Below are 24,984 nucleotides of genomic sequence, written 5' to 3'. Positions count from 1 at the left end.
CCAACCTGTTCCTGCCCTGACAAAAAACTAAAGTTGTCGCTCCAATCAGGTATTTGAGTCTTATCATCGTCTTCCTCATTGTCTCCACCAACAGGAGTTACAGTTTGGGAATGAGGGTCTACATTATGGTCAGAACCTTCTGCGTCTGGTCCTGGATCCGACTCATAAAGATTCTGGGCATCAGTGCAGATCATTTCCTCGTCTGGATTCACACAAGCGCTGGAGTCGACCTCTGATTCCCAGGCTATAGTATGAGTAAACAGCTCTGCAGACTCAACCATCTGTTCTACCTCATACTCAGACGGGCAGCTGGAGATTTGGGAGCTGTGAGGAAGCAAGTGCGATTTGGGTGACACCTTTGAGGGCTGGAGTATTTGTGATGTTGAAGTTGATGTGGAGGAGAGCCCACTTAAAGGAGCACTTGTTATCCGTTGAAGCACCTGCTGTTTTTGTGCCTCATCTGGAATTTGTAGCGATTGGCGTGGCCGTAAGAAAGGGATCTTATCACATTGTCCGCTAAAAGAAGTAGACATTTTAGTTTGGCTGGAAGATGGTCTTTCTTCTGCAGATGTTACTGTTGCTTTAACACCTACCCCACGGACACAACCTTTTTTCCCCTTCCCAACACGCCTATTCCCCTTTCCACCAGCAGCAGGCCTTTTTCCACTCATTTTGGTGGTTAACTAATTCACAACTCTGGAGTTGTTTGCACAAAAAAACAATGGATGGTAACCGAGCAGAGCTGAGTGGCCAAACTGTGGTATTAGGCCAAAACTATTGGCTGGGTTAGATGCAGAAAAAAATTATTTTGAATTTGCAACCTGATGGAGGTCAGTATAGATGGACTAATACAAATAGTCCCACACACTGCTAGAAGCCCAAATATTTTTTCAGAGGTACTGTAGATGCAGATAAAAATTATTTTTAATTTGCAACCTGATGGAGGTCAGTATAGATGGACTAATAGACCAAGTCCCACACACTGCTAGAAGCCCAAATATTTTTTCAGAGCTAGATGCAGAAAAAAATTATTTTTAATTTGCAACCTGATGGAGGTCAGTAGAGATGGACTAATAGACCAAGTCCCACACACCGCTAGAAGCCCAACTATTTTTTCAGAGCTAGATGCAGAAAAAAATTATATTCAATTTGCAACCTGATGGAGGTCAGTATAGATGGACTAATAGACCAAGTCCCACACACCGCTAGAAGCCCAACTATTTTTTCAGAGCTAGATGCAGAAAAAAATTATTTTTAATTTGCAACCTGATGGAGGTCAGTATAGATGGACTAATAGACCAAGTCCCACACACTGCTAGAAGCCCAAATATTTTTTCAGAGCTAGATGCAGAAAAAAATTATTTTTAATTTGCAACCTGATGGAGGTCAGTATAGATGGACTAATAGACCAAGTCCCACACACTGCTAGAAGCCCAAATATTTTTTCAGAGCTAGATGCAGAAAAAAATTATTTTTAATTTGCAACCTGATGGAGGTCAGTATAGATGGACTAATAGACCAAGTCCCACACACCGCTAGAAGCCCAACTATTTTTTCAGAGCTAGATGCAGAAAAAAATTATATTCAATTTGCAACCTGCTGGAGGTCAGTATAGAAGGACTAATAGAACAAGTCCCACACACTGCTAGAAGCCCAAATATTTTTTCAGAGCTAAATGAAGAAAAAAATTATTTTTAATTTGCAACCTGATGGAGGTCAGTATAGATGGACTAATAGACCAAGTCCCACACACTGCTAGAAGCCCAAATATTTTTTCAGAGCTAGATGCAGAAAAAAATTATTTTCAGTTTGCAACCTGATGGAGGTCAGTATAGATGGACTAATAGAATGATGCTATGCCCAAAAGATTTTACTTCACTAGGTGCAGTAAAAAAATTGGTATTCTATACACAGGTGTTATATCTTGCAACACAGATAGGCTACTCCACTGACTAACACACTCTGCAATAGGCCAAAAAGGATTAGCTTTGCTAGATTCAGCCAAATGCTGTGAAAAAAACTTGCACAGCACTGGCACAGACCTGCCTCGCAAAAACTGATAGGAACTCATGTAACCTAGTCCTGAAAAGGACTCCAATTACAATTAGTCTTTACTCCCACAACCTATCTATTTAAGAGCACAGACCTCCCTGATAAAAGTCGTAGGAAATGCTGTAACCTAGTCCTTAAAAGGACTGCAATCACAACTATTCCCTACTCCCAAGCTATCTGTATATTTGTGCGAAAATTGGCTTGAAATTAACAAGGTATAGCGCACACAGCAACAGCGGTGCCGTCTAACACGCAGCTGCAGCAGTGAGAAAATGGTGGCGATGGGCAAAATGGCTTGGTCTTATAGGGCAAGGACATGTGACATACACTGCCAATGACACATGCCCTTGCTTGTGTGAAAAAAAGCACTTCGCTCCGTGTGTGCGCTGCTGATAGGCTGACAGATTGCACCTCCCCACTGCAAATGCGGGAAAGAGAAAAAAAAATGGAGATTTTCATTGTTCCTGCAGAGATCCATCCCCTGCCCCTCCCCCCACCCCGCTGTACACTCAAACTGCGTATTAACATTAATTTTCATCATTACTGAGAAAAAATCCAGTTATGATTTTGGTGCACGAACAGTTATCGAACATAACCTCGAACAGCCGAATTTTTCTCAAATTGTTCGTGTTCGCCGTCCGGCTCGAACACCGCCCAAAACAGCTCGAATTTGAGATTGGCGAACAGTTCGAGTAGAACAACGCTCATCTCTAGTAGGAACCTCCAACCTAACAGCAGATTGGTTGACAACCTGAAGCACCTTAAAGGGCCCTACAAACTTGGGACCCAATTTCTTAGAAGGAATCCTCAATCGCAGATTCCTAGAGGACAACCAAATCATGTCACCAACAGCGAACAAAACCTCCTGTCGTTTCCTATCAAAGTAGTCTTTAGATTTTCTGTTGGCCTCCTGAAGATTACCACGCACATCCGTCCAAACTCTCTCCAAATCACCGGAAAAATTCTCCTCCTCAGGCACGGCAGATCCCAACTTGGAGAACGACCCAAACGACGGATGTCTCCCAGAACAACAAAAAAAAGGCGAACAACCAGCAGAAGAAGATGTATGATTGTTCAGAGCAAATTCAGCAAGTGGCAGAAACTCAGACCACCCCTCTTGATTGTCTGCCACAAAACAACGCAAGAACTGCTCAACATCCTGGTTTTTCCTTTCTGTCTGGCCATTAGATTCAGGATGATATCCGGACGAGAACGACAAATGAACTCCCAACCTGTCACAAAAGGCACGCCAAAAACGAGCCACGAACTGAGGACCCCTATCAGAAACAATGTCAGTAGGAACGCCATGAAGTCTGACAATTTCCTTGACAAAGGCCTTAGCGAGAGTTTTAGCGCAGGGCAGTTTGACGAAGGGAACCAAGTGACACATCTTCCTAAAACGGTCCACGACCACCCAGATGACAGTAAAACCCTCAGAGGGGGGAAGGTCAGTTATAAAGTCCATAGCCAAATGTGTCCAAGGAGCACTGGGAACCTCCAAAGGACAAAGCAACCCCGCAGCAGGAGTATGTGAGGACTTAGATCTAGCACATATAGTACATTGACGCACCCACTTAATGACCTCCTTCTGCCATCCAGGCCACCAAAAACTGCGACCCACCAGTCTTTTGGTCTCAGAGATTCCGGGATGACCTGCCAACCGAGACTCCTGACACTCAACAAACAAATCTCTCCTAAAGGTCCCAGGCACAAACAACCTCCCATGAGGAGTGTTAGATGGGGCATTCTCCTGTGCTTTAAGAATCTCATCTTCCAAAACGGAGTCCAAAGCAGCTATCACAACACCTTCTTGTAAAATGTTCTCCTCTTTCTCAGCACCGACTATGGGAGAAAAACTGCGAGACAAGGCATCCGCCTTAACATTCTTAGTACCAGGGATGTAAGTAACGGAGAAATTAAACCGCGAGAAAAACAGTGCCCACCTAGCCTGACGGGCATTCAGGCGCTTGGCAGCATCAAGATATATCAGATTTTTATGATCCGTAAGAACCTGAACGGGAAATTCCGCACCTTCCAAGAAGTGGCGCCAGTGTTCAAATGCGAGTTTAATAGCCAATAATTCCCGATTACCAATATCATAATTCAGTTCAGTCTCCGAAAAATTTTTTGAAAAAAAGGCACAGGGATGTAATCCATCCCCGTTATCCTGAGACAATACTGCGCCAACCCCCACAGAGGAAGCATCAACCTCAACCAAAAACGGCTTAGTCACATCAGGCTGCATAAGGATGGGAGCAGAGGTGAACCTCTCCTTGAGATACACAAAAGCTTCAATGGCCTCAGAAGACCACTGAACCGCATCAGCACCTTTCCTGGTGAGATCGGTCAGAGGTTTGACAATACTAGAAATTTTTTTTATGAATTTTCTGTAATAATTGGCGAAACCTAAAAACCTCTGTATCGATTTCAAACCAATAGGCCTAGGCCATTCCTGTACAGCTTGAACTTTAACCGGGTCCATCTCAAAACCTTCGCTGGAGATAATGTAACCCAAAAAACTAATTCTCTGTACAGCGAACTCACATTTCTCCAGCTTAGCAAAAAGCGAATTGTCCATTAATAACTGTAATACCTCACGTACGCTCCGCCAATGAGACTCCAGATCCGGCGAATAAATCAAAATGTCATCCAAATACACAACCACATTTTTGCCGATCAAAGGTCTAAGGATGTCATTAATAAGATTCTGAAAAAATGCAGGAGCATTAGTAAGACCAAAAGGCATAACCAGATTCTCAAAATGACCCACAGGAGTGTTAAAAGCAGTCTTCCATTCGTCACCCTCCTTCATGCGCAACAGATTGTATGCCCCCTTAAGGTCAATTTTAGAGAACCACTTGGCCCCCATTAACTGGTTAAACAGATCAGGAATCAATGGCAGTGGGTAAGGATTGCGTACAGTAATTTTGTTAATCTCACGAAACTCCAGACAAGGACGTAAACCGCCGTCCTTTTTTTTTACAAAAAAAAATCCAACCGCCACAGGAGACTTAGAGGGCCTAATGTGACCGGCGGCCAAACTTGTCTGTATGTATTCCTCCAAAGCCTTCCTCTCAGGAATAGTAAGGTTAAATAAACGACTTTTAGGAAGAGTCGCTCCAGGGACAAATTCAATAGAACAATCATAGTCTCTATGGGGAGGCAAAACCTGCGATTCCTTCTCAGAAAAAACTCTCCAAAAATCCTGAATAGGAACAGGTAATTCCCCCCTATCCACAGCTGCAATATGCCCGTTACAACACTTGTCATAACATTTATGGCTCCAGGATTTAATTTCACTGGTAGACCAATCCAGTACAGGATTGTGAAATTTTAACCAGGGCAATCCCAATATTACTGGAGAAGGCAAGTTATTCAAAACTACCAAATCCAATTTCTCATGGTGAACACCATTAATAGTGAGAGGAAATTCACAGACCTTGAGAGTAATATTCTTCAAAGGGGAACCATCCACAGAAACCACAGCAATGGGGGATGATAAAGGTTCGGGTTTTAAATTGAGTGTTTCCAAGAATCCCCCATCAATTACATTCAGAGTAGACCCACAATCAACAAACACCCGAAATTCCATTAATTTTTCCTGAGCAATCGTGGTAGCAGCTAAAAATACACCCTTGGAATTTAAACAGGCAATATGGGCATGACTGACCATTTTTTTTTCTTTCTTCATAAAAAGCTCACAGCCTTTAATCAAATGACCAGATTTTCCGCAATAGAAACACAAGCCTTCAGAAAATCTACGGTCTTTTTATTGAGAGCGAGGTGCCACCGATCCAATCTCCATCGGTTCACCACTGTTAGTACACACATTCTCATAACCAGAAACTGACATAGCAGAGGATTTGCTCTCATTAACCCTTGCACGCAGTCTCCTATCCACCCGTATAGCTAATTGCATAGCCTGTTGCAAATCTTCAGGTGTAGGATAAGCAATTAGCAGGTCTTTAGCCCTTTCATTGAGCCCAGCAAGAAATAGACTTTTCAGAGCAGAATCGTTCCACCCTGTTTGAGTAGACCAACGACGGAAATGAGTACAATATTTTTCCACATTACCTGATCCCTGTTTCAAACGTCTCAACTCAGTCTCAGCTGATGCGACACGGTCAGGATCATCATATAATAGTCCCAAAGCAGAAAAAAAACTATCCACTGATCTAAAGCATGTATCACTAGGTTGCAAAGAAAAGGCCCACTCCTGAGGCTCTTTGCACAAAAGTGACATTATGAACCCTATGCGCTGGGATTCATCCCCAGAGGACTTTGGTCTCAAACAAAAATACAATAAGCAAGCATTTTTAAATGAAAAAAATTCTCGGTGTTCACCAAAAAATAAATCCGGCAAACATACCGTAGGCTCCAAGAAATGTGCTGCAGGACAGTTACTCACGTGCTGACGGAGCTCGGCCACCTCCAGAGAGAGTCCCTGCAGGCGATGAGCCAAATCCTGAACCGACACCATGATGGAACAGAAAAATCTTTCCTTAGAGAATTTGCAGGCTGGACTTACTGTTATGTTCTGCTACCAGAGCTAAGGAAAGAGAGGAGATCTGTCCCTACGATAGAACTCAGCTGAATCCCTACGATGTAACAGGGAACCTGATCCTGCGATCAGACCTGCTAAAGTCCTAAGCTAGTCTGTACGGAGACCTATAGATGTGGGGAAGGAATCCCTACAAGTACTAAGGACTGGGAGGAAAATGGGACACCTCCTAACAGAAATAGTAGCAGACAGACGAACAAACAAAATATATAGAACATAGAGGTCCGTAGACCAAGCAAACTAACAGAGTTAGATACAGAGCACAGGCTAGCTAGAAAGTAGTTATACAATGAAGTCCAGCAAAGCCAGAAGGGCGGAGCAGGATTAAATAGGCCAACAAGGTCATGTGACCAGCAAAGGAAAAAACCTAAGAGCAAGGTTCTAACATGAGGTCAGCAGAGGAGGTGGAGGAGGATGCTAGTGACGACGAGGTCAGGTTGCGCCTTCCTGGACAGAGACGTAGTACTGGAAGCAGGTCAACAACTGCATCCTCAAACACAACTCTGCCTCTGACCACAAGTCGTGGTGGCTCTTCAGGTCGCATAGGTGATAAGCCTTGCATAGCCTGGGCATTTTTTCAGATCGATAAAGATGACCCAACTCGTGTTATCTGTAACATTTGTCAACAAAAGCTAAGTAGAGGCCAAAAAATACATAGTTTGAGTACTTCATGCATGAACCGGCACATGGACATGAAGCCTAAGTTGCAGTGGGAAGCTCACTGTGCTACAATGTGGCCTAGCCGGCCGGGCCAACCACCGTCTGCCCCATCTTGTGCATCTGCGGCCTCTTCATCCTCTGTGACTGGGGGGACAGCAGTCACACCTGTTTTGGGACGCAGACCTGCCACCTCTTTACCCGCAACAGCCAGCGTGATTGGCAGGTCATCATTTTCTTTGGAGGTGGTAACACCAGCTAGTGTTGAGCGCTGTCCGACATCGATAGCACCATCTTTGGATCAGGCAACCTAACATGTCCGCCTGCATCTTCCTCACAGACCGGCAGTTTGCCAGGGACACAATTATCAACCCCGTCTAAGCATAACAGCCAGCCCTCGGTCCCTCAGATGTGGACAAGTAAAAGACCATTTCCTCCTAGCCATGAGAAAGCTAAGAGGTTGAATTTCACCATCTGCAAGCTCTTGGCTACAGAAATGCTGCCTTTCCGCCTGGTGGACACAGAGGATTTTCGAGATCTTATGTCCGTCGCAGTGCCCCAGTACCAGATGCCCAGTCGGCACTACTTCTCAAAGAAAGGTGTGCCTGCGCTCCACCAGCATGTCGCACACAACATCACCGCTTCTTTGAGAAACTCTGTGTGTGACAGGGTGCATTTCACCACAGACACTTGGACGAGTAGGCATGGACAGGGGCGTTACATGTCACTGACTGGGTACTGGGTAACTATGGAGGCAGCAGGACAAGGGGCTGCTGTCCAAGTCTTGCCGTCCCCACGAGTTGTGCGTCAATCCTCTTTATGTCAAAGTTCCTCCACTGCTTCTGCCTCCTCAACCTCCTCTCGGTCCTCCACCTGCACCCAAAGCCTGTCTGGTCATGCCACAAGCTTTCTAACTGCACAGAAGGGATCCTGCACACCTCCTTACTATGCTGGCAGTAGGGCTCAACGTCATTAGGCGGTTTTTACTTTGAAATGTCGGGGAAATGTGAGTCACACAGCTGAGGAGTTGTGGTCAGCTCTGGAGAACCAATTTCATGAATGGTTGTCTCCACTGGACCTGAAACCAGGGAAGGCCGTGTGCGACAATGCTGCAAACCTGGGTGCGGCCCTTCGCCGGGGCAATGTTACACACGTGCCTTGTATGGCTCATGTGTTGAACCTGGTTGTCCAGCAATTTTTAGCCCACTATCCCGGACTAGATGGCCTTCTGCAGAGGGCACGGTCGCTGTGTGCTCACTTCCGCCGTTCACATCCCGCAGCTCAGCGACTTACATCTCTACAGAAGTCGTTGGCCCTGCCACTTCACCAGCTAAAATGCGATGTGCCTACCCAGTGGAATTCAACTCTGCACATGTTGCAGAGACTGTGGCAGCACCGACAAGCCCTGGTGCAATACGTTCTGACGTATAGCCTGGGCCAACGAGATCCAGAGGTGGGGCAAATCACGCTGGAGGAGTGGTCTTAGATCAGGGACCTATGCACCCTTCTGCACAGTTTTGAAATGGCGACGAAGATGTTTAGTGCTGACGATGTCATTTTCAGCATGACTATTCCGGTGATTTACATGCTGGAGCACATGTTAAACAGAATTCGGAGTCAGGTGGTGGCACAAGAGGAGGTGGAGGAAGTAGAGGAGGAGGAGTTGTATGCGGAAGGGCTAACATCTGCAAGGTCGGCAGCACCAAGGCGGCAGGCATGTGAGGGTGGGGGAGATGGTTTTACCAGGGCGCATGGTAGCAGCCAAACTAGTGAGGAAGGTGCAGGAGCCCAGGAAAAAGTGGAGGACGAACTGATGGAAGACTCATCAGATGAGGGAGACCTTGATCACATTTCTGTTGTGCGAGGTTGGGAGGAGAGGACAGCGGAAGGAAGCATGATTGTTACCTCGCCACCAACACAACTGGGACTTGGTGCTCCTGGATGTGCAAGACACATGAGTGCCTTCTTGCTGCACTACCTGCAACATGACCGTCGAATTGTGAGAATTAGAAATAATCCTGACTACTGCGTTGCCACACTGTTAGATCCCCGGTACAAAAGTAAATTTGCAGCAATTATTCCTGCCATAAAAAGGGATGCACGCATGCAGGAGTATCAGCAGAGACTGTTGCAGAATCTTACATGTGCTTTTCCACAAAACACCAGTGGTGCACGTAGTGAATCTCACAGTTCCAACTTGCCAACCGTGGGACCGTCGAGTGTTCAGCACTCAAACCGTAACAGAAACACAGTATCTGCTGGTAACATCAATTTTGCGGAATCATTTCACCACTTTTTTAACCCATCCTTTGCAAGGTCACAGGAGACAAGAAGTCTGACACATAGTCAACGCCTAGAGACGATGGTACAGGAGTATCTCCAAGTAAACATTGAAGTCATGACTGTGTCACTGGACCCTTGCTCTTTTTGGGCTTCCAATCTGGATAAATGGCCGTAGCTCGCCACTTACGCCTTGGAGATCTTGTCATGCCCCGCAGCCAGCGTTCTCTCTGAACGTGTGTTCAGCGCTGCTGGTGGTGTGCTGACAGATAAGCGCACGCGGCTCTCCACTGATAATGTAGACAGACTCACGTTCATAAAGATGAACAAATCATGGATCCGAAATGACTTTTCTACCCCTGTGTCATCCTGGGGAGAGTAAAAGCTTGATGATTGGTTAAAATCACCTCACCAACCGTTTTAAGCTTTCAATTTACTAATCATGTTTATCTGTATCTTGGCTGGAAAATAATTTGGGCTTTCTAGCAGTGTGCAGTACTGATTCTATTAGGCCATCTATGCTAAGCTCCACCAGATTTAAAATTACTAATCATGTTTATCTGTATCTTGGCTGGAAAATAATTTGGGCTTTGTAGCAGTGTGCAGTACTGATTCTATTAGGCCATCTATACTAAGCTCCACCAGATTTAAAATTAATAATAATTTTTAGCTGCATCTAGCCCAGAAAATAATTTTGGGACTCCGAGATGCGCAAGACACATAAGTGCCTTCTTGCTGCACTACCTGCAACATGACCCTCAGATTGTCAGAATTCGAAGTAATCCTGACTACTGGGTTGCCACACTCTTAGATCCCCCACACTCTTCGATCAACCTTTTCATTTTAATAAAGACCAAAAAAATGGTCATTTTTGAAATTATAAGCATTAGCAGGTTATTAGAAACTGAAATCAAACAGTTTTCAACTCAAAACTTTATTCTAGGTTATGTTACATTTGCACATAGGACCCCTTGTTCGAAAGGAGCTTCTGAACTCTCTCGTCCATTGAATTTGTCAGGTTTTGGATGGTTTCTGCTTCAATTGTTTTGCATGAGGACAGAATACCCTCCCAGAGCTGTTGCTTAGATGTGAACTGCCTCCCGCCATCATAGACACTCCTTTTGATGATACTCCAGAGGTTCTGAATGGGGTAGAGGTCAGGGGAGCATGGGGGTCACACCATAAGTTTGTCCCCTTTTATGCCCATATCAGCCAGAGATGCAGATGTGTTATGTGCAGCATGAGACGGTGCATTATCATGCATGAAAATGATCTTGCTGTGGAATACACGGTTCTTCTTCTTGAACCATGGCAGGAAGTGCTGTTTGAGAAACTCCACATACATTATGGAGTTCATCTTTACCCCTTCAGGGATCCTAAAGGGGCCGACAATCTCTCTCCCCATGATTCCAGCCCAAAACATTACTCCACCTCCTCCTTGTTGGCGCTGTAGCCGTGTTTGCGTGGGGTGTCCATCAACCAACCATCCTCCACTCCATCCATCTGGACCATCGAGCGTTGCACGACACTCATCCGTGAACAAAACAGTTTTGAAGTCAGTCTTCATGTATTGTTTGGCCCACTGGAGCCGTTTCTGCTTGTGTGTAGTGGATAGAGGAGGTCCACAGGATGGCGTACGCACAGCTGAAAACCTCTGAAGGACCCTGCATCTTGTTGTTCGGGGGACGTTGTAGGCACCAGCAGCTTCAAAAACTTGTCTGCTGCTATGACAAGGCTTTTTTGCCGCTGCTCTTTTAACCTGACGTAATTGCCTGTAGGAAAGAGTCCTCAATTTGCCCTTATCAGCACGCACACGTGTGTACTGTGAATCAGCTACATACTTCTTGATTGCCAAGACACTTCATCCTGATCATCGCACAACGTTGATTGTAGTCATGCCTTGAACTAAACACTCCACAATTTGTTGCTTCTCAGCAGCCGACACATCCTTTTTCTTTCCCATTTTGGCAGAAAATGTAGGCTGCTTAATAATGTAGGACAGCCTTCTTAAGTAGTCTTGCCTTTCATTGGACACACCTGCCAAACTAATTAGCACAGGTGTCTGCAATTGCTTACAGTGATATAAAGAGCCCTGACACACATCACCATCAATGAGTTTAACTGACAAACAAACAAATTCTTCCCTTATCACTCCTAAACACTTTTTGCTCAATAATTTGGAACACAGTGTACATGTGCTTTTCCACAAAACACCAGTGGTTCACGTAGTGAATCTTACAGTTCTAACTTGCCAACCGTGGTCTGTATGGAGTTGTTCAATAAAGGGCCCAAAATTAAGATAACATAGACGGGAGAGGTCTCTATGAATAGGAATTCCTAAGAATTTGATACCCTGTGAGGACCAGGCAAAGGGAAAGTTGGACTGGTTGGAATCCTGTATGGATTTGGGGAGGAAGACATCGAGGGCCTCAGACTTGGCTGCATTGATTTTAAAATTTGACCATGTAACAAAGTGATCTATTTCAGCCATAACAGCAGGGGTGGATATATGTGATTGAGTGATATATACTAGGACATCATCAGCAAATAGAGAGCACTTGTACTCGGTGCCTCCCACCTCAATCCACCTAATATTGGGGTTATGGCGAATTGATGAGAACAGGTGCTCCGTCACTAGGATGTATAAGAGAGGGGACAGAGGACATCCCTGCCTTGTCCCATTGGTGATTATGAAAGGTGATGAAAATGTTCTGACGCTCCCCCTGGGCCTTGGGACATCCGGAGCTTTTTGGTGGATGCTGGTGGTTGTAGTTTCCGTGGCGGCGACCCGGTTCCGTGGCTCAGGGCGGTCAAACCAGTGGCGGAACTATTTATGTGGTTGTGATGTTTAAATGTCCGACTATGCCACCCGTGGATTGCAGTCAGAGTGAACCGCCGCTGCAGGGCAGACCGCTGAGGCTGGTGTTGTGGTGCAGCAGAGCATAGCATAACTCCCCACGGGAGGAGTATAGCCTCAGGGCAGTGTATGCAGAGGATGGGGGTGATGGTGCAGGGCAGCAGCAGTAACGACACGGAGTCAGTGATGCAGTCCAGGGCCTTTACTCACAGTTCTTATTATCCAGACCACTTCTGCAGGTAATGGCTGCCCACGTCGTACTGTGCTCACCAGGTGAGGGGCTCAGACAACTCCCACATAACTTTGGAGCACTTCACAGGACCCCCTTTGTGTGTCCTTTGTCTGGCCTTTCTTACCAACCCTTCTGTCCGGCTGCCTCGGGCCTCCTCTTGGTAAACTTGGCGCCAGTTTCCCTGACCCTATCTGGTGCCTTCCTAGCGGGTGTAGCGAGGGGCTGCGCCACATAAAATGTCACAGCCTCCGGTTTCCAGCTGATGGTCGTTTCCCGCCTCCACTAGTTTCGGGGACCGGTCTCCCCCTTTGGCCTGACCCCTCCACGCAGGTGGATTCGGGCGTGCGGTGGCGACTCGCCCGTCCGCACCCCTGGGATCCCTTCGTTCCTCGTTCCTGGAGCCTTCTCCGCTCCTCTTCCTTCCTTCTCCCTCTTCCAGGCCTGGGTCTCTGTTACTAGGCCCGCCTCCGGAGCAGAGCTCAGGCAGAGCCCCTGCTCCCTGTCACTTCTGCTCAGACTTCTCTGCTCTGAACTAAGATGGTGCCCACCTTTTATACTCCCTTCTCAATGCACCCAGGAACTGCTTCCTCCCTGCTCCTGCACTACAGGGTTCCCCTTCCTCAGTGTCCCCTCCCCCCACTCCAGCCAGGGAAAAGAACTGTCGTGCCCATCTCAGGGGCATATTGGTCGCCCTGCCCCACGGCAATGTGGTGTAATTCATGCAGGTGTCGGGTCCTGATCCACACTCCATCCTTACCTGAGAGTGAGATATCACACCTCTGGGTGAGGTGCAATACCTCTGTAGCAACCGAGCCCTCAGGGTGCTACAGTTCCATTTATCTTCAGCCTAGGTGACATATTGCGATACAGGGCCGTGATTTTGGCTATAAAAGGGTCCCCTAGTTTGGACCCCTGTAGTTTGGACACTTAATTTTTTCAAACGAAATGCTTCGGGACCACGGGATACTCAGTGAAGAGCATCAGGAGGCACCCCAAGGCATAGGGGCTGGGACTGACGGTAGGACGCCTTGCGGTGGACAGCCAAGCTCGATCCTTATAAAAGCTTTTTAACTGCAGCAGCTTTAGTGGACGCTACTGGAGCTGGAATTACGCGGCTGATGGCATGAGACTTGCCCTCCAATAGATCCTTGTAAAAGGATTTAAATTGTATTCATTTAAATTAGAGAGACAATTTAAATTAAAAAGCTTAGAGCTGCCTCCACCACAGGGGGGCTCGCTCGACCCACCAGCGGACAGGCACCAGTATTGGGAGAGGGGGGCTGGCCGTCAGGGTCCACCGCGGCTCTGGCACAAACTCGGCGACACGAGGTGGCATGGGCAGGAACGGACTGGCCGTGTCGGCTTCTCACTTTTTGGATTTTAGAAGGGCATGACATGCCTATATCAGTGTCTCCCCCTCCTTTTACTCCTCCACCTCTTTTCTTTTCGCATGACTATATGTACTTGTCACTTTTCCATGTGTTAGTTATGTCTTCTGAGCAGTTTGTCAGCCTTTGGACACCTTTGAAGGTGTTTTCTATGTGTTTCTATGTGTTTTTGTTTGCCTGCCATTGGTTTTAACGGTGTTCGAAGGTGTTCGACGAACAGTTCGACGAACAGTTCGGCGAACACACGGGTGTTCGACGAACCGAACCGAACTCGAACACTACGGGGGTGGCTCAACACTAGTGGTAACATAGTCACTGCCGGTCACAGCGCTGCGGGATCACGCTGTCAGATGTCAGTGTGATCCTGTAGGTGTCACTGTGACCCGCGGTAAAAAGCTTAGGAGACTACTGCTCTCATCAGCCGGTGCCTAATGTCACAGTAAACAGTCAGAGAAAGCGCCTATGATGGGAGAAGTAATCTCATCAGCGGTGCTTGCGCAGTGAAAGTAAAAAAAAAAAATTTAAACTAATAAATAATTATTTAAATAAAAACAATAAACAAATTATACTCACCTTTACCTAATCGCCGATATTCTCGTCCTCTGTAAAAAAAAGAAAAAAACACCATATACTCACCTTAACGCCTAATCCCCGATGCCCATGTCACCTGCAATAAAGAAAAATAATAAACCACCATAATCCTCACCTATCCCCCGTAATCCAACTTATCCCGTGTGTCCCAATTAGTTTTACTTGACCTAACTCAGGAGTGTGCTATCAACTTGATTTTACATGGTTGGCTAATATGCAAAAAATGTGCAAGCAATATGATTTTATATGTTGCACAAAATATTATTAAAGTCTAAGGCCCCAAATCATCAAAGCAATTTTACCAGAATTCTGCCATAAATTGCTTTGAAAAGTGTCAAAAGTTTGGTGCAACTTGGAGTTGTTCAAAAATTTTACTACTTTTTCCCTTTTCAAGTCAGTTTCCCAAAATGGGCAGAGATGGGATGAGAATAAGGTAGGAGCGTGATTCCACATCTTGTCTAATTCATGACGAGCTGTGATGTTCCTTAGGAAAAAAATTAGTTAGGAATTAGATTAAGATTCCTGGCGTGGCGCATGGAGGTGCATGCCACTAGTCAGACCAGTGTTTCCCAAACTCCAGTCCTTACGGTCCTCAAGAGATCATGATTTCAGGATTTCCTAAGTATTGCACAGGTGATTGAATTATTATCAAGGTATCAGAAACTGAACAGGTTCTCTCACCTGTGTAATACTAAGGAAATCCTGAAAACATGTGTTGAGGGGCCATGAGAATGGGGTTTGGGAAACACTGAGTCAGATCCTCCTGGTTCGTGATTAGGCATGCACCTCTTCATAAATCAGTAGCGTCTGACTTGCCTGACTCCACCATGCCCCCTCATCAAGACCTGGGAGCATACGATATTAAGAGCACTTCTATTCATTAACACTGGACTACTTGAACTTTGTTTTTAATTTTAAAAGGTAGATATTAAGGCCCCGATTCATCAAGACAAACAATTGTCTCACTGGTCTTGATAATGCGGTGTGTAGGAATCAGATGTTCCTGATTTATTAATAAGTGCATGCCTCTCAATGAATCATGAGTGCATGACGAATGGTGTTATGTGCCTTTCCAGAAATCTTACTCCAGTCTCCGATTGGAGTGAGATTTCTGATGTAAAGAATGCAACAGCATGTCATGAATTAGAAGAGCTTTGGCATCATACCCCTGCAACTGGCTAGTAAACAACAAAAGCTGCAGAAGAATTGTGACACTTCAAAGCGATTTATGCCAGAATTGTTGCAAAATTGATTTGATGAATCGGGGTCTAAGGCTATACCAAATTTGTATATTTAACATACATGTAATTAAAAAGCTAAGTCTGGAAATATCACATATGGCTTTTAATGACTAATTTATTTCTGTAGGGGTTACCTGGGTCCTGGTGGAATTGGTGACTATGGTCTATACCCAAATTGCACAGGAGGAGCTGCAGGATACATCGACAAGTGGCTTTTTGGACCAAGCCATATCTACAATTATCCAACATGCAAGGTTATTTGAAATTGTTTTAAGTAGCTTTTAAAGTAGATGGTATGGTTGTTTGTACCAACAGATTTAGGCCGTCTATTGCTGGTGGTTCTCTCTTTTCCGTATCACAATTGTATCAAATAGTCACCAAGTCTAATGTGTTGAGTATTTTGGTTATCTGCTTATTATAATACATTGCAAACTATAGTTTCTATCCTGACAGTCGTGAGACAAGAAAATGAACAGCTGAGAACTGTCATTAACAGATTGTCTCTGCTTTCTTTGTGGGATCATAAATAACTTGCCAAATTAATTTGTATGACCTCATCCATGATTCTGCAATGTATTTTTCCTTCTGTTGACTCAATGACTAATGTACTGACCTGATTTGTGGCTTATCTGAGCAACATTTGTAATGGTGAATTTTATTGGTAGGGAATTCACGCAAACTCTATCACGGTGAAGAAATGTTTTAAAGATGTCTTTGCTGAAGAGATGTAATTAGGATTGATGCAATGCATGGTTTTTATTGACTAGATGAGATAATTTTATGCTTCTGATAGATGGTTTTCATCTCAACACGTATTTGCATAAACAGCCTATAAACTTTATAGAATCGTGGGTCGAGGTTAGCTATATTTCTTCTTATTTTTTTCTTTCTTTGGGAAATTTAATTTTGGGCCTCGTGACATTTATTCCTTTTGGAACAATTTTTTTTCCTTTTAGATTTTCATTTGTTTTTTTAACCCCTTTATCCCCCAAGGCTGTCAAATTTTACAATTCTGACCAGTGTCATTTTATGAGGTAATAACTCTGAAATGCATCAGTGGATCCCACTGATTCTGAGAATATTTTTTCGTCACATATTGTACTTCATGATTGTGTAAAAAAATTCTTCGATATGACTTGCTTGTATTTGTGAAAAAAATGGAAATTTGGTGAAAATGTTGAAAATGTAACAATTTTCAAACTTTGAATTCTTATGTAAGGGCATAATTCTTATGTATCAGAGAGATATGCCACACAAAATAGTTAATAAATAACATTTTCCACATGTCTACTTTACATCAGCTCAATTTTTTAAACAATTTTTTTTTTGTTAGGAAGTTATAAGGGTTAAAAGTTGACCAGTGATTTCTCCAACAAAATTGACAAAAAAATTTTTTTGGGGACCACATCACATTTGAAGTGACTTTGAAAGGCCTATGTGACAGAAAATACCCAAAAGTGACACTATTCTAAAAACTGCACCTCTCAAAGTGCTCAAAACCACATTCCAGAAATTTGTTAACCCTTCAGGTGCTTCACAAGAATTTTTGGAATGTGGAAAAAAAATGAACATTACATTTTTTTTCCACAACAATTTTACTTTAAACTTATATATTTTTTTATTTTCACAAGGGTAACAGGAAAATATAAACCATACAATTTGTTGTGCAATTTCTCCTGAGCATGCCGATACACCATATGTGAGGAAAAAACACTGTTTGGGTTTTTGAATGTAAAATTTGCTGGAATATTTAGCGAACACCATGTTGCATTTGGAAAGCCCCTGATGTGCCTAAACAGTGGAAACTGCCCAAAAATGACACCATTTTGTAAACTGGACCCCTCAAGGAACTTATCTAGATGTGTGATGAGCACCTTGAACCCCAGGTGCTTCACAGAAGTTTATAACAGTGAGAAGTTAAAATAAAAAAAAACATTTTTCTTACAAAAATGTTCTTTTAGCCCCAAACTTAGCATTTTCACAAGGGTAACAGGAAAAATTGCACCACATAATTTGTTGTGAAATTTCTCCTGAGTACGCAGATACCCCATATGTGGGGGAAAACTACTGTTTGGGTGCAAGGCAGGGCTCGGAAGTGAAAAAGCGCCATTTGACTTTTTGAATGCAAAATTTGATGGAACAATTAGCGGACATCATGTCGCATTTGGAGATCCCCTTATGTGCCTAAACAGTGGAAACCGCCCACAAGTGGCACCATTTTAGAAATTAGACCCCTCAGGGAACTTATCTAGATGTGTTGTGAGCATATTGAACCCCCAGGTGCTTCACAAAATTTTACTACTTTGATCTGTTAAAATGATAAAAATATATATTTTTCAAACAAAAATGTTGTTTTAGCTCCAAACTCATTTTCACAGTGATAGCAGGTTAAAATGTACCCCAAAATTTGTTGTGCAATTTCTCCTGGGTACACCGATACTAGAGATGAGTGAACCTTTTGATGTTCGGGTTCGTTGACTTTTGAAGAACAGCCAAAAAAGCTTGTGTTTGGGTAACCAAACCCAGACATCCGTGGTTTCCCATGCTGTCATCTACATGACAGTGCAGGAAACAGGGGCTCTGATCAGCAGTAACGATGTTACCGCCATTCAGAAATGTCAGCGTGATCCTGCAGCTATGACTGTGATCCACGGTAAAAAGCTTAGCACAGGTCACAGGGGTCGGCCGATAAGACTATGACTCCCATCAGCGGATGCCTGCTGTCACTGTAAATAGCAAGCCCCGGCGCCGCTGATGGGAGGAATAGTCTCTCATCACCCAGCGCCTGTTCTCCAAGTAAAAAAAAAATTAAAATTAATAAATATTCAAATATAAATAAAAAACACATTAAACTCACCTATACCTAATCCCTGATGCCCTTGTCCCCTGTAAAAAAATAAAAGAAAACCATAATACTCACCTATCCACTGTAATCCAGAGTGTCCCACGGTGATCTCACTTATAGAACAGTCACGTTGGGAGATGTGACTGCTCTATCCGGCAGCCAGAGATACAATGACAGGAGTGTGATTGCTCCCGCAGTGTATAGCGCTGAGCTGCCTTGAGTGAGGTCACATGAGTTCATCAGCTGATGAGCTCGGGTGATCTCACTTACTGCACCGACGCTGTGTGAGAAAATTCTAACGCAGCGGTGGTGTTGTAAGTGAGGTCCCGGGGCTCATCAGCTGATGTACTCCAGTGACCTCTCTCACGGCAGCTCAGCACTATGCATTGACACAGGAGCGATTACACGCCTGTGTCAGTGTGTAGCCAGCTGTCCTGTAGAGCAGTCACATCTGCTGATGTGACTATTCTAGAAGTGAGATCTGTGTGGGCCTGTTGGATTATTTGAACACGTTGGACAAGTGAAGGATATGGTTGTTTTTTATTTTTTATTTTTTACAGGAGACCAGGGCCCCCATTACTAATCCCATAGTAATATTTGCGAAGTAAAGACACACCCAGAAAAAAAATCCTTTATTTAAAATAAAAAAACACACTTTTACTTTTTTATTTAAAGATAACAAACACAGTTATACTCACCTAATGCCCATTCTATTGAAGCCATCGTCTCCTTTAAAAAACAGAAAATAATAAACAAGAAATATGCTCACCTAATGCCCATTCCAGTGAAGCACTGGTCTCCTGTAGAAAGTAAAAAATAAAAACAACCATGTCCCTCAAATGTCCGATGTTCAGTCCCTCACCATAATCCATGTCTGAGAGAAATAGTTTTCAACCTGGACGGTGCCAGGAGGGTGACCATCTAGGCTGAAAATCACAGTAAAATGAGCTGCTGCAAGCGCTGTATCAGTGACTAGCGGTGACCTGATCGAGGTTACCGCCGGTCAGTGAGACTGCGTTCCTAGTGGGGTTCATATCTAATTAACTCCTTTCACTGCAATTACGTCAGCACAAGCACAGTGAGAAAGTTCTCACCGCGCTCGCGCTGACGACATTGAGGTGAACGACGTACATTAGCTATGAACCCCGCTCACCTTTCTGACGGCACTGTGAGCGTGAGAACTTTCTCACCCTCGCGGTGATGTCAGTGAGGTGAACGGAGTTCATTAAATTTGACCCCTGCTCACTTAATCGCGTCACCGCAAGGCACTGAGATGTGCAAGCACATGCAACTCAGTGTCTCTGCATGATGACTGGCTGTATAGTCACACCATGCAACAATGCAGCTTGCCATCTAGATGTAGCAGAGCTAGACCCATATCAGGACAAATGGATTATTATACAGCCAATACAAAGCTGACATCAACCCCAACCCTATTACCCCACTTTCCACCAAATCAGGGCAAGTGGGAAAAGCCAAAGTAAAGTGCCAGAATTGGTGCATCTTATTGATGCACCATTTCTGGGGCTGATGAGGGCTGATATTATTATCCTCGGAGGGCGCCAGCATCCAAGGCCCCTTCCCTGGCTATTAATATCAGCCTGCAGCTGTCCGCCTAGCATTTGCTGGTTAGAATTTATAGTGGGACGTCAATATTTTTCTGGGGTCCCCCTGTAATATAGCCAGTAAAGGCTAATCAAACAACTGTGAGATGTTATTATTAGCCAGAGTACATCTTTGGCTAATGGCCCCTTTCCTTGGCTAGTGATATCAGCCCCCCAGTGATCGGCTTTCCCTCTGCTGGTTATGAATAATCGACAGGAGCACACAATGTTTTTTTATTTAATTATTTTACAGATAATGTACACTGCAGGTGATGAGGACAACTCCCATCATTGTCTCCTGCTCGCTCTGATCTCAGGGAGACCAGGCGCCAATGATGTGAGCTGCACTAAGTACCTGTTCGGCACTCAGCACTCTGGCATTCAACAGTCCAGCACTAGAGCTACCGTGAGACCCAGTGGTTTGAACTCAGGTAACCTTTTTACCAGAGTTTAGAGTCACCGGGTCTCCCAGCAGCTATAAGGCCCGGAAAACTCATGGGAAACTTTGTAAACTAAGGTTACCTTGGGTGTTTATTATACTGTACTTTTTAATAAATAAAAAAATAAATTAAAAAAACGGTGTGGGGTCCACTGTAATTTTCACAACCTTTACTGGCTAGATTACATTGGGACCCCAGAAAAAAATTGAAGTGGGGTCCCACTATAAATTCTAATCAGCAAAGGCTAGGCAGACAGCTGCAGACTGATATTAATAGCTGTGAAAAGGGCCATGGATCCTGGCCCCCTCTGAGGCTAATAACATCAGCTCTCAGCGGCCCCAGAAATGGCGCATCAACAAGAGGTGGAAAGTGGGGTAATAGAGTTGGGGTTCATGTAAGCCTTGTATTGGCAGCTGACATGAAGCCAAGGGGTTAGCAATGGAGAGATGTCTATCAGACGCCCCCAATACTAACCCCATAGTAAAATTTGTGAAATAAAGACACAGACAGAAAAAAATCCTTTATTTGAAATAAAAAAACACACCTTTACTTTTTGATTTAAAAATAACAAACACAGTTATACTTACCTAACGCCCATTCAATTGAAGCCATCATCTCCTGTAAAAAAAAAGAAAATTATAAACAACAAAAATACTCACCTAATACCCATTCCATATGAAGCTTTTGTCACCTGTAAAAAATAAAAAACTATCATATCCCTCACCTTTCTGACTTGATGAAATGGTCCATAATGATCCAAAATAAAAAATATAAAAAAATGATGATCCTATGGCGCTGTCACTACAATGAATTATTAAAAAGAACCTTTGTTTTTATGAAAACTGGCAGGCTGCCGGGTGGAACAGTCACATCTATTGATATGACTGTTCTACAAGTGAGATCGCCATGCGACTCTTGGAATTACGTGGATTATGGCAGATAGTTGAGGATTATGGTGGTTTATTATATTTTCTTTTTTACAGATGACATGGGCATCGGAGATTAGGCATTAAGATGAGTATTATGGTGTTTTATTTTTACAGGGGACAAGGGCATCGGGAATAGGTGTAGGTGAGTATAATTTTTTATTTTTATTTGAATATTTATTAATTTTAACTTTTTTTTTAATTTAAAGCACAGGTGCTGGCTGATGAGAGACTACTTCTCCCATTAGCGGCACCAGTGCTCGCTGTTTACAGTGACAGCAGATATCAGCAAAAGGGCGTAGTAGTCTCGTCAGCCAATGCCTGTGACCAGCGGTAGGCTTTTTACCGCGGGTCACAGTCACAGCTACGGGATCATGCTGACATCTGATAGCATGATCCCGCAGCGCTCTGACTGGCGGTAATGATGTTACTGCTGATCAGAGCCCCTGTATCCTGCACTGTCACGCATAAACCACTGATGTTCGGTTTGGGCTTGGCCAAATTTTGCCAATGTATAAGTAAAAATGCTTGGAGCTTCGATCACGAATACGAATGTGCAATGTTCGTGCTGAATTTGAGATTAACACATGTTTTCCAAACATGTTCACTCATCTCTAACTGATACCCCACGTGTGGTCGAAAACTACTTTTGAGGCACAGTGCAAAGCTCATAAGGGAAGAAGTGCTATATTGGAGTTCAGATTGCTGGAATAGTTTGAGGTGGTCATGTCATATTTGCAAAACCCCTGAGGTGCCAGTACAACAGAAACCCCCCATATGTGACCTCATCTTCCAAACTATACTCCCCAATGAATTCATCTAGGGGTGCAGTGATCATATTGACACCACATGTGCCTCACAGAATTTTATATCATTGGGTGGTGAAGAAAGAATAAATTACATTTTTACCACTAAAATGTTGATTTAGCCCCAAGTTTTTAATTTTTATAAGGGCTAATAGGAGCAATTTTTACAAAAAACTGAGGTCCATTTTATCCTGAGTGCGTCAATACCCTACATGCAATCAGGAAATACTTTTCTGGCACAGTGCAAAGCTCAGCAGGGAAGGAGTGCCATATTATTATTATTATTTTACTGTTATGGTTTGCGTTTGCCATGACCCACTGGGAGAGACACTGAAGTGCCAGAACAGCAGCTCCCCATAAGTGACCCAATTTTACAAACTACACCTTGCAACGAATTCATCTAGGGGTGCAGTGATATTGACACTACGGGTTTCATCACAAAAATTTTGTTTTAGCCCCAGATTTTACATTTTCACACGGGGAAGTGGGTAAAAATGGCACCAAAATTTGTACCACAATTTCTGCTGAACGTGGCAATACCCCATATGTGGCTGTACAGTATTGCTTAGCCACATGGCAAGACTCGGGAGGGACGGAGCTCTATTTGCCTCCTGGAGCGCAAATTTTCCTAGAATAGTTTGTGGACTCCATATACAGAGCCACTAAGTGCTAGAAGAGCAGAATCCTCCCTCAAGTGGATATTATACCCCTTTGGGAATTTATCTACAGGTGTAGTGATGATTTTGACTCGATGTGTATTTTCCAGAAACAAGCAGCAGTGGATGTTGCTGAGTGAAAATTGCAAACTGCTGTTGTAGCGACCAGCAAGTTGTATTGACCAGTAAATGTTGTGACCAGTACGCTGTAGTGACCAGTATGCTGTAGTGACCAGTATGCTGTAATGCCCAGTATGCTGCAGTGCACAGCTCGTTCTTCTGGAGACACGCACCCGTAAATTAGGCGGGCGTTCATTACTATAGAAATGCCAAACATGTAGATGCTAACTAAGGTTTAGGCACACTGGTGCTCAGAAGGGAGGGGGAAATTTGGATTTGAGAGTGCAGAATTGATTGGATTTCTTTTGGGGGGGCGAGGAGACATAGCTCTTTTCCAGAGCCTTTGTACTTTTTTTTTGGATTGAGTTGAAGCTTTTGTTGGGAACATTTATATAACATTTGGGATCACATTTATACTGCGCTCTACGCCGAGCACTTAAATCTAAATCTCCGAATGACGTGATTGTGATGAAACCCCCAAGGGATCCATTCACTATAATGAGGCAGCAGAGTTACTCTGGACTCCGACTGGCCTCTGTTCAGCAGTGTTCTTCTTTTCAGAAGTGCACAAATCTGTGGCCGAAGTCACTTTTATGCACGCCTAAAAAAACATGCACCGTCGGATCATAGTTCAGACGGCATCTACAGTACATCCATCTGCCTCATTATAGGGAATTTTCTGTCTCGTGTTCCATCTGAATCACATATTTCAGAGATTTACATGGAAACCCCAGTGTAAACGCTTAGTGTAGAGCACAGGATAAATGTGCGCCGAGCCATACTGTGATCTTTGGTAGGCAGAATGAACAAATCAACAGTAGTTCAAGAATTGGTTTTATTTATTTTTACGCCATTCCTCGTGCAGTATAAGTGATTAGACGACTTTGTTTTTCGCGTTAGTATGATTACAGCGATACCACATTTATATAGTTTTTTTATGTTTTGTCACTTATACACAATGAAAACTATTTTATAGTAAAAATAATAATTTTTGCATTGCTGAATTCTGAAAGCTATAACTTTTTTTTTCCGCTAATGGAGCTGTATAGCAGCTGTTTTTTTGCAGGCAAGATGATGTTTTCAGTGATACCATTTTTATTTTTTATATTCGTCTTATTGATCACATTTTCTTCCACTTTTTGTTTGGCGGTATATGATAAAAAGCATATTTTTTTGCCCTGTTTTTTACAGTGTTCACTGAAGGGTTTAACTAGTGTGACAGTTTTATGGGGCAAGGCGATACCAAACGTGTATTTTTTTGGTATTTATTTTATTTTTTCATAAAATTAGAAATGTATCAGAACAATATACATATATATATATATATATATATATATATATATACAGTACAGACCAAAAGTTTGGAAACACCTTCTCATTTAAAGATTTTTCTGTATTTTCATGACTTTGAAAATTGTACATTCACACTGAAGGCATCAAAACTATGAATTAACCCATGTGGAATTATATACTTAACAAAAAAGTGTGAAACAACTGAAAATATGTCTTATATTCTAGGTTCTTCAAAGTAGCCACCTTTTTCTTTGATGACTGCTTTGCACACTCTTTGCATTCTCTTGATGAGCTTCAAGAGGTAGTCACCGGAAATGGTTTTCTCTTCACAGGTGTGCCCTGTCAGGTTTAATAAGTGGGATTTCTTGCCTTATAAATGGGGTTGGGACCATCAGTTGTGTTGTGCAGAAGTCTGGTGGATACACAGCTGACAGT

The 24,984-nt window shown here is 43.6% G+C and overlaps 1 protein-coding gene across 1 annotated transcript in view; it reads left to right on the top strand.

Annotated features, from left to right (window-relative positions):
• LOC141273723 (heparan-alpha-glucosaminide N-acetyltransferase-like) overlaps positions 1 to 24,984 on the top strand; it is a 1,179,775-nt gene that overhangs the window by 663,991 nt on the left and 490,800 nt on the right. Inside the window, exon 13 of the mRNA XM_073686004.1 lies at positions 15,987 to 16,113. Within this exon, the coding sequence (XP_073542105.1) occupies positions 15,987 to 16,113 (127 nt within the window). The remainder of the gene's footprint in view (positions 1 to 15,986; positions 16,114 to 24,984) is intronic.

Source organism: Phyllobates terribilis, unplaced genomic scaffold (genome assembly GCF_046119375.1).
Source record: "Phyllobates terribilis strain yellow unplaced genomic scaffold, ASM4611937v1 Scaffold_5__5_contigs__length_657084704, whole genome shotgun sequence".
In the NCBI taxonomy this organism is placed as follows: Eukaryota; Metazoa; Chordata; class Amphibia; order Anura; family Dendrobatidae; genus Phyllobates; species Phyllobates terribilis.
Note: the sequence above shows the minus strand (reverse complement) of the source record. Positions and strands in the feature narration are given on the sequence as shown.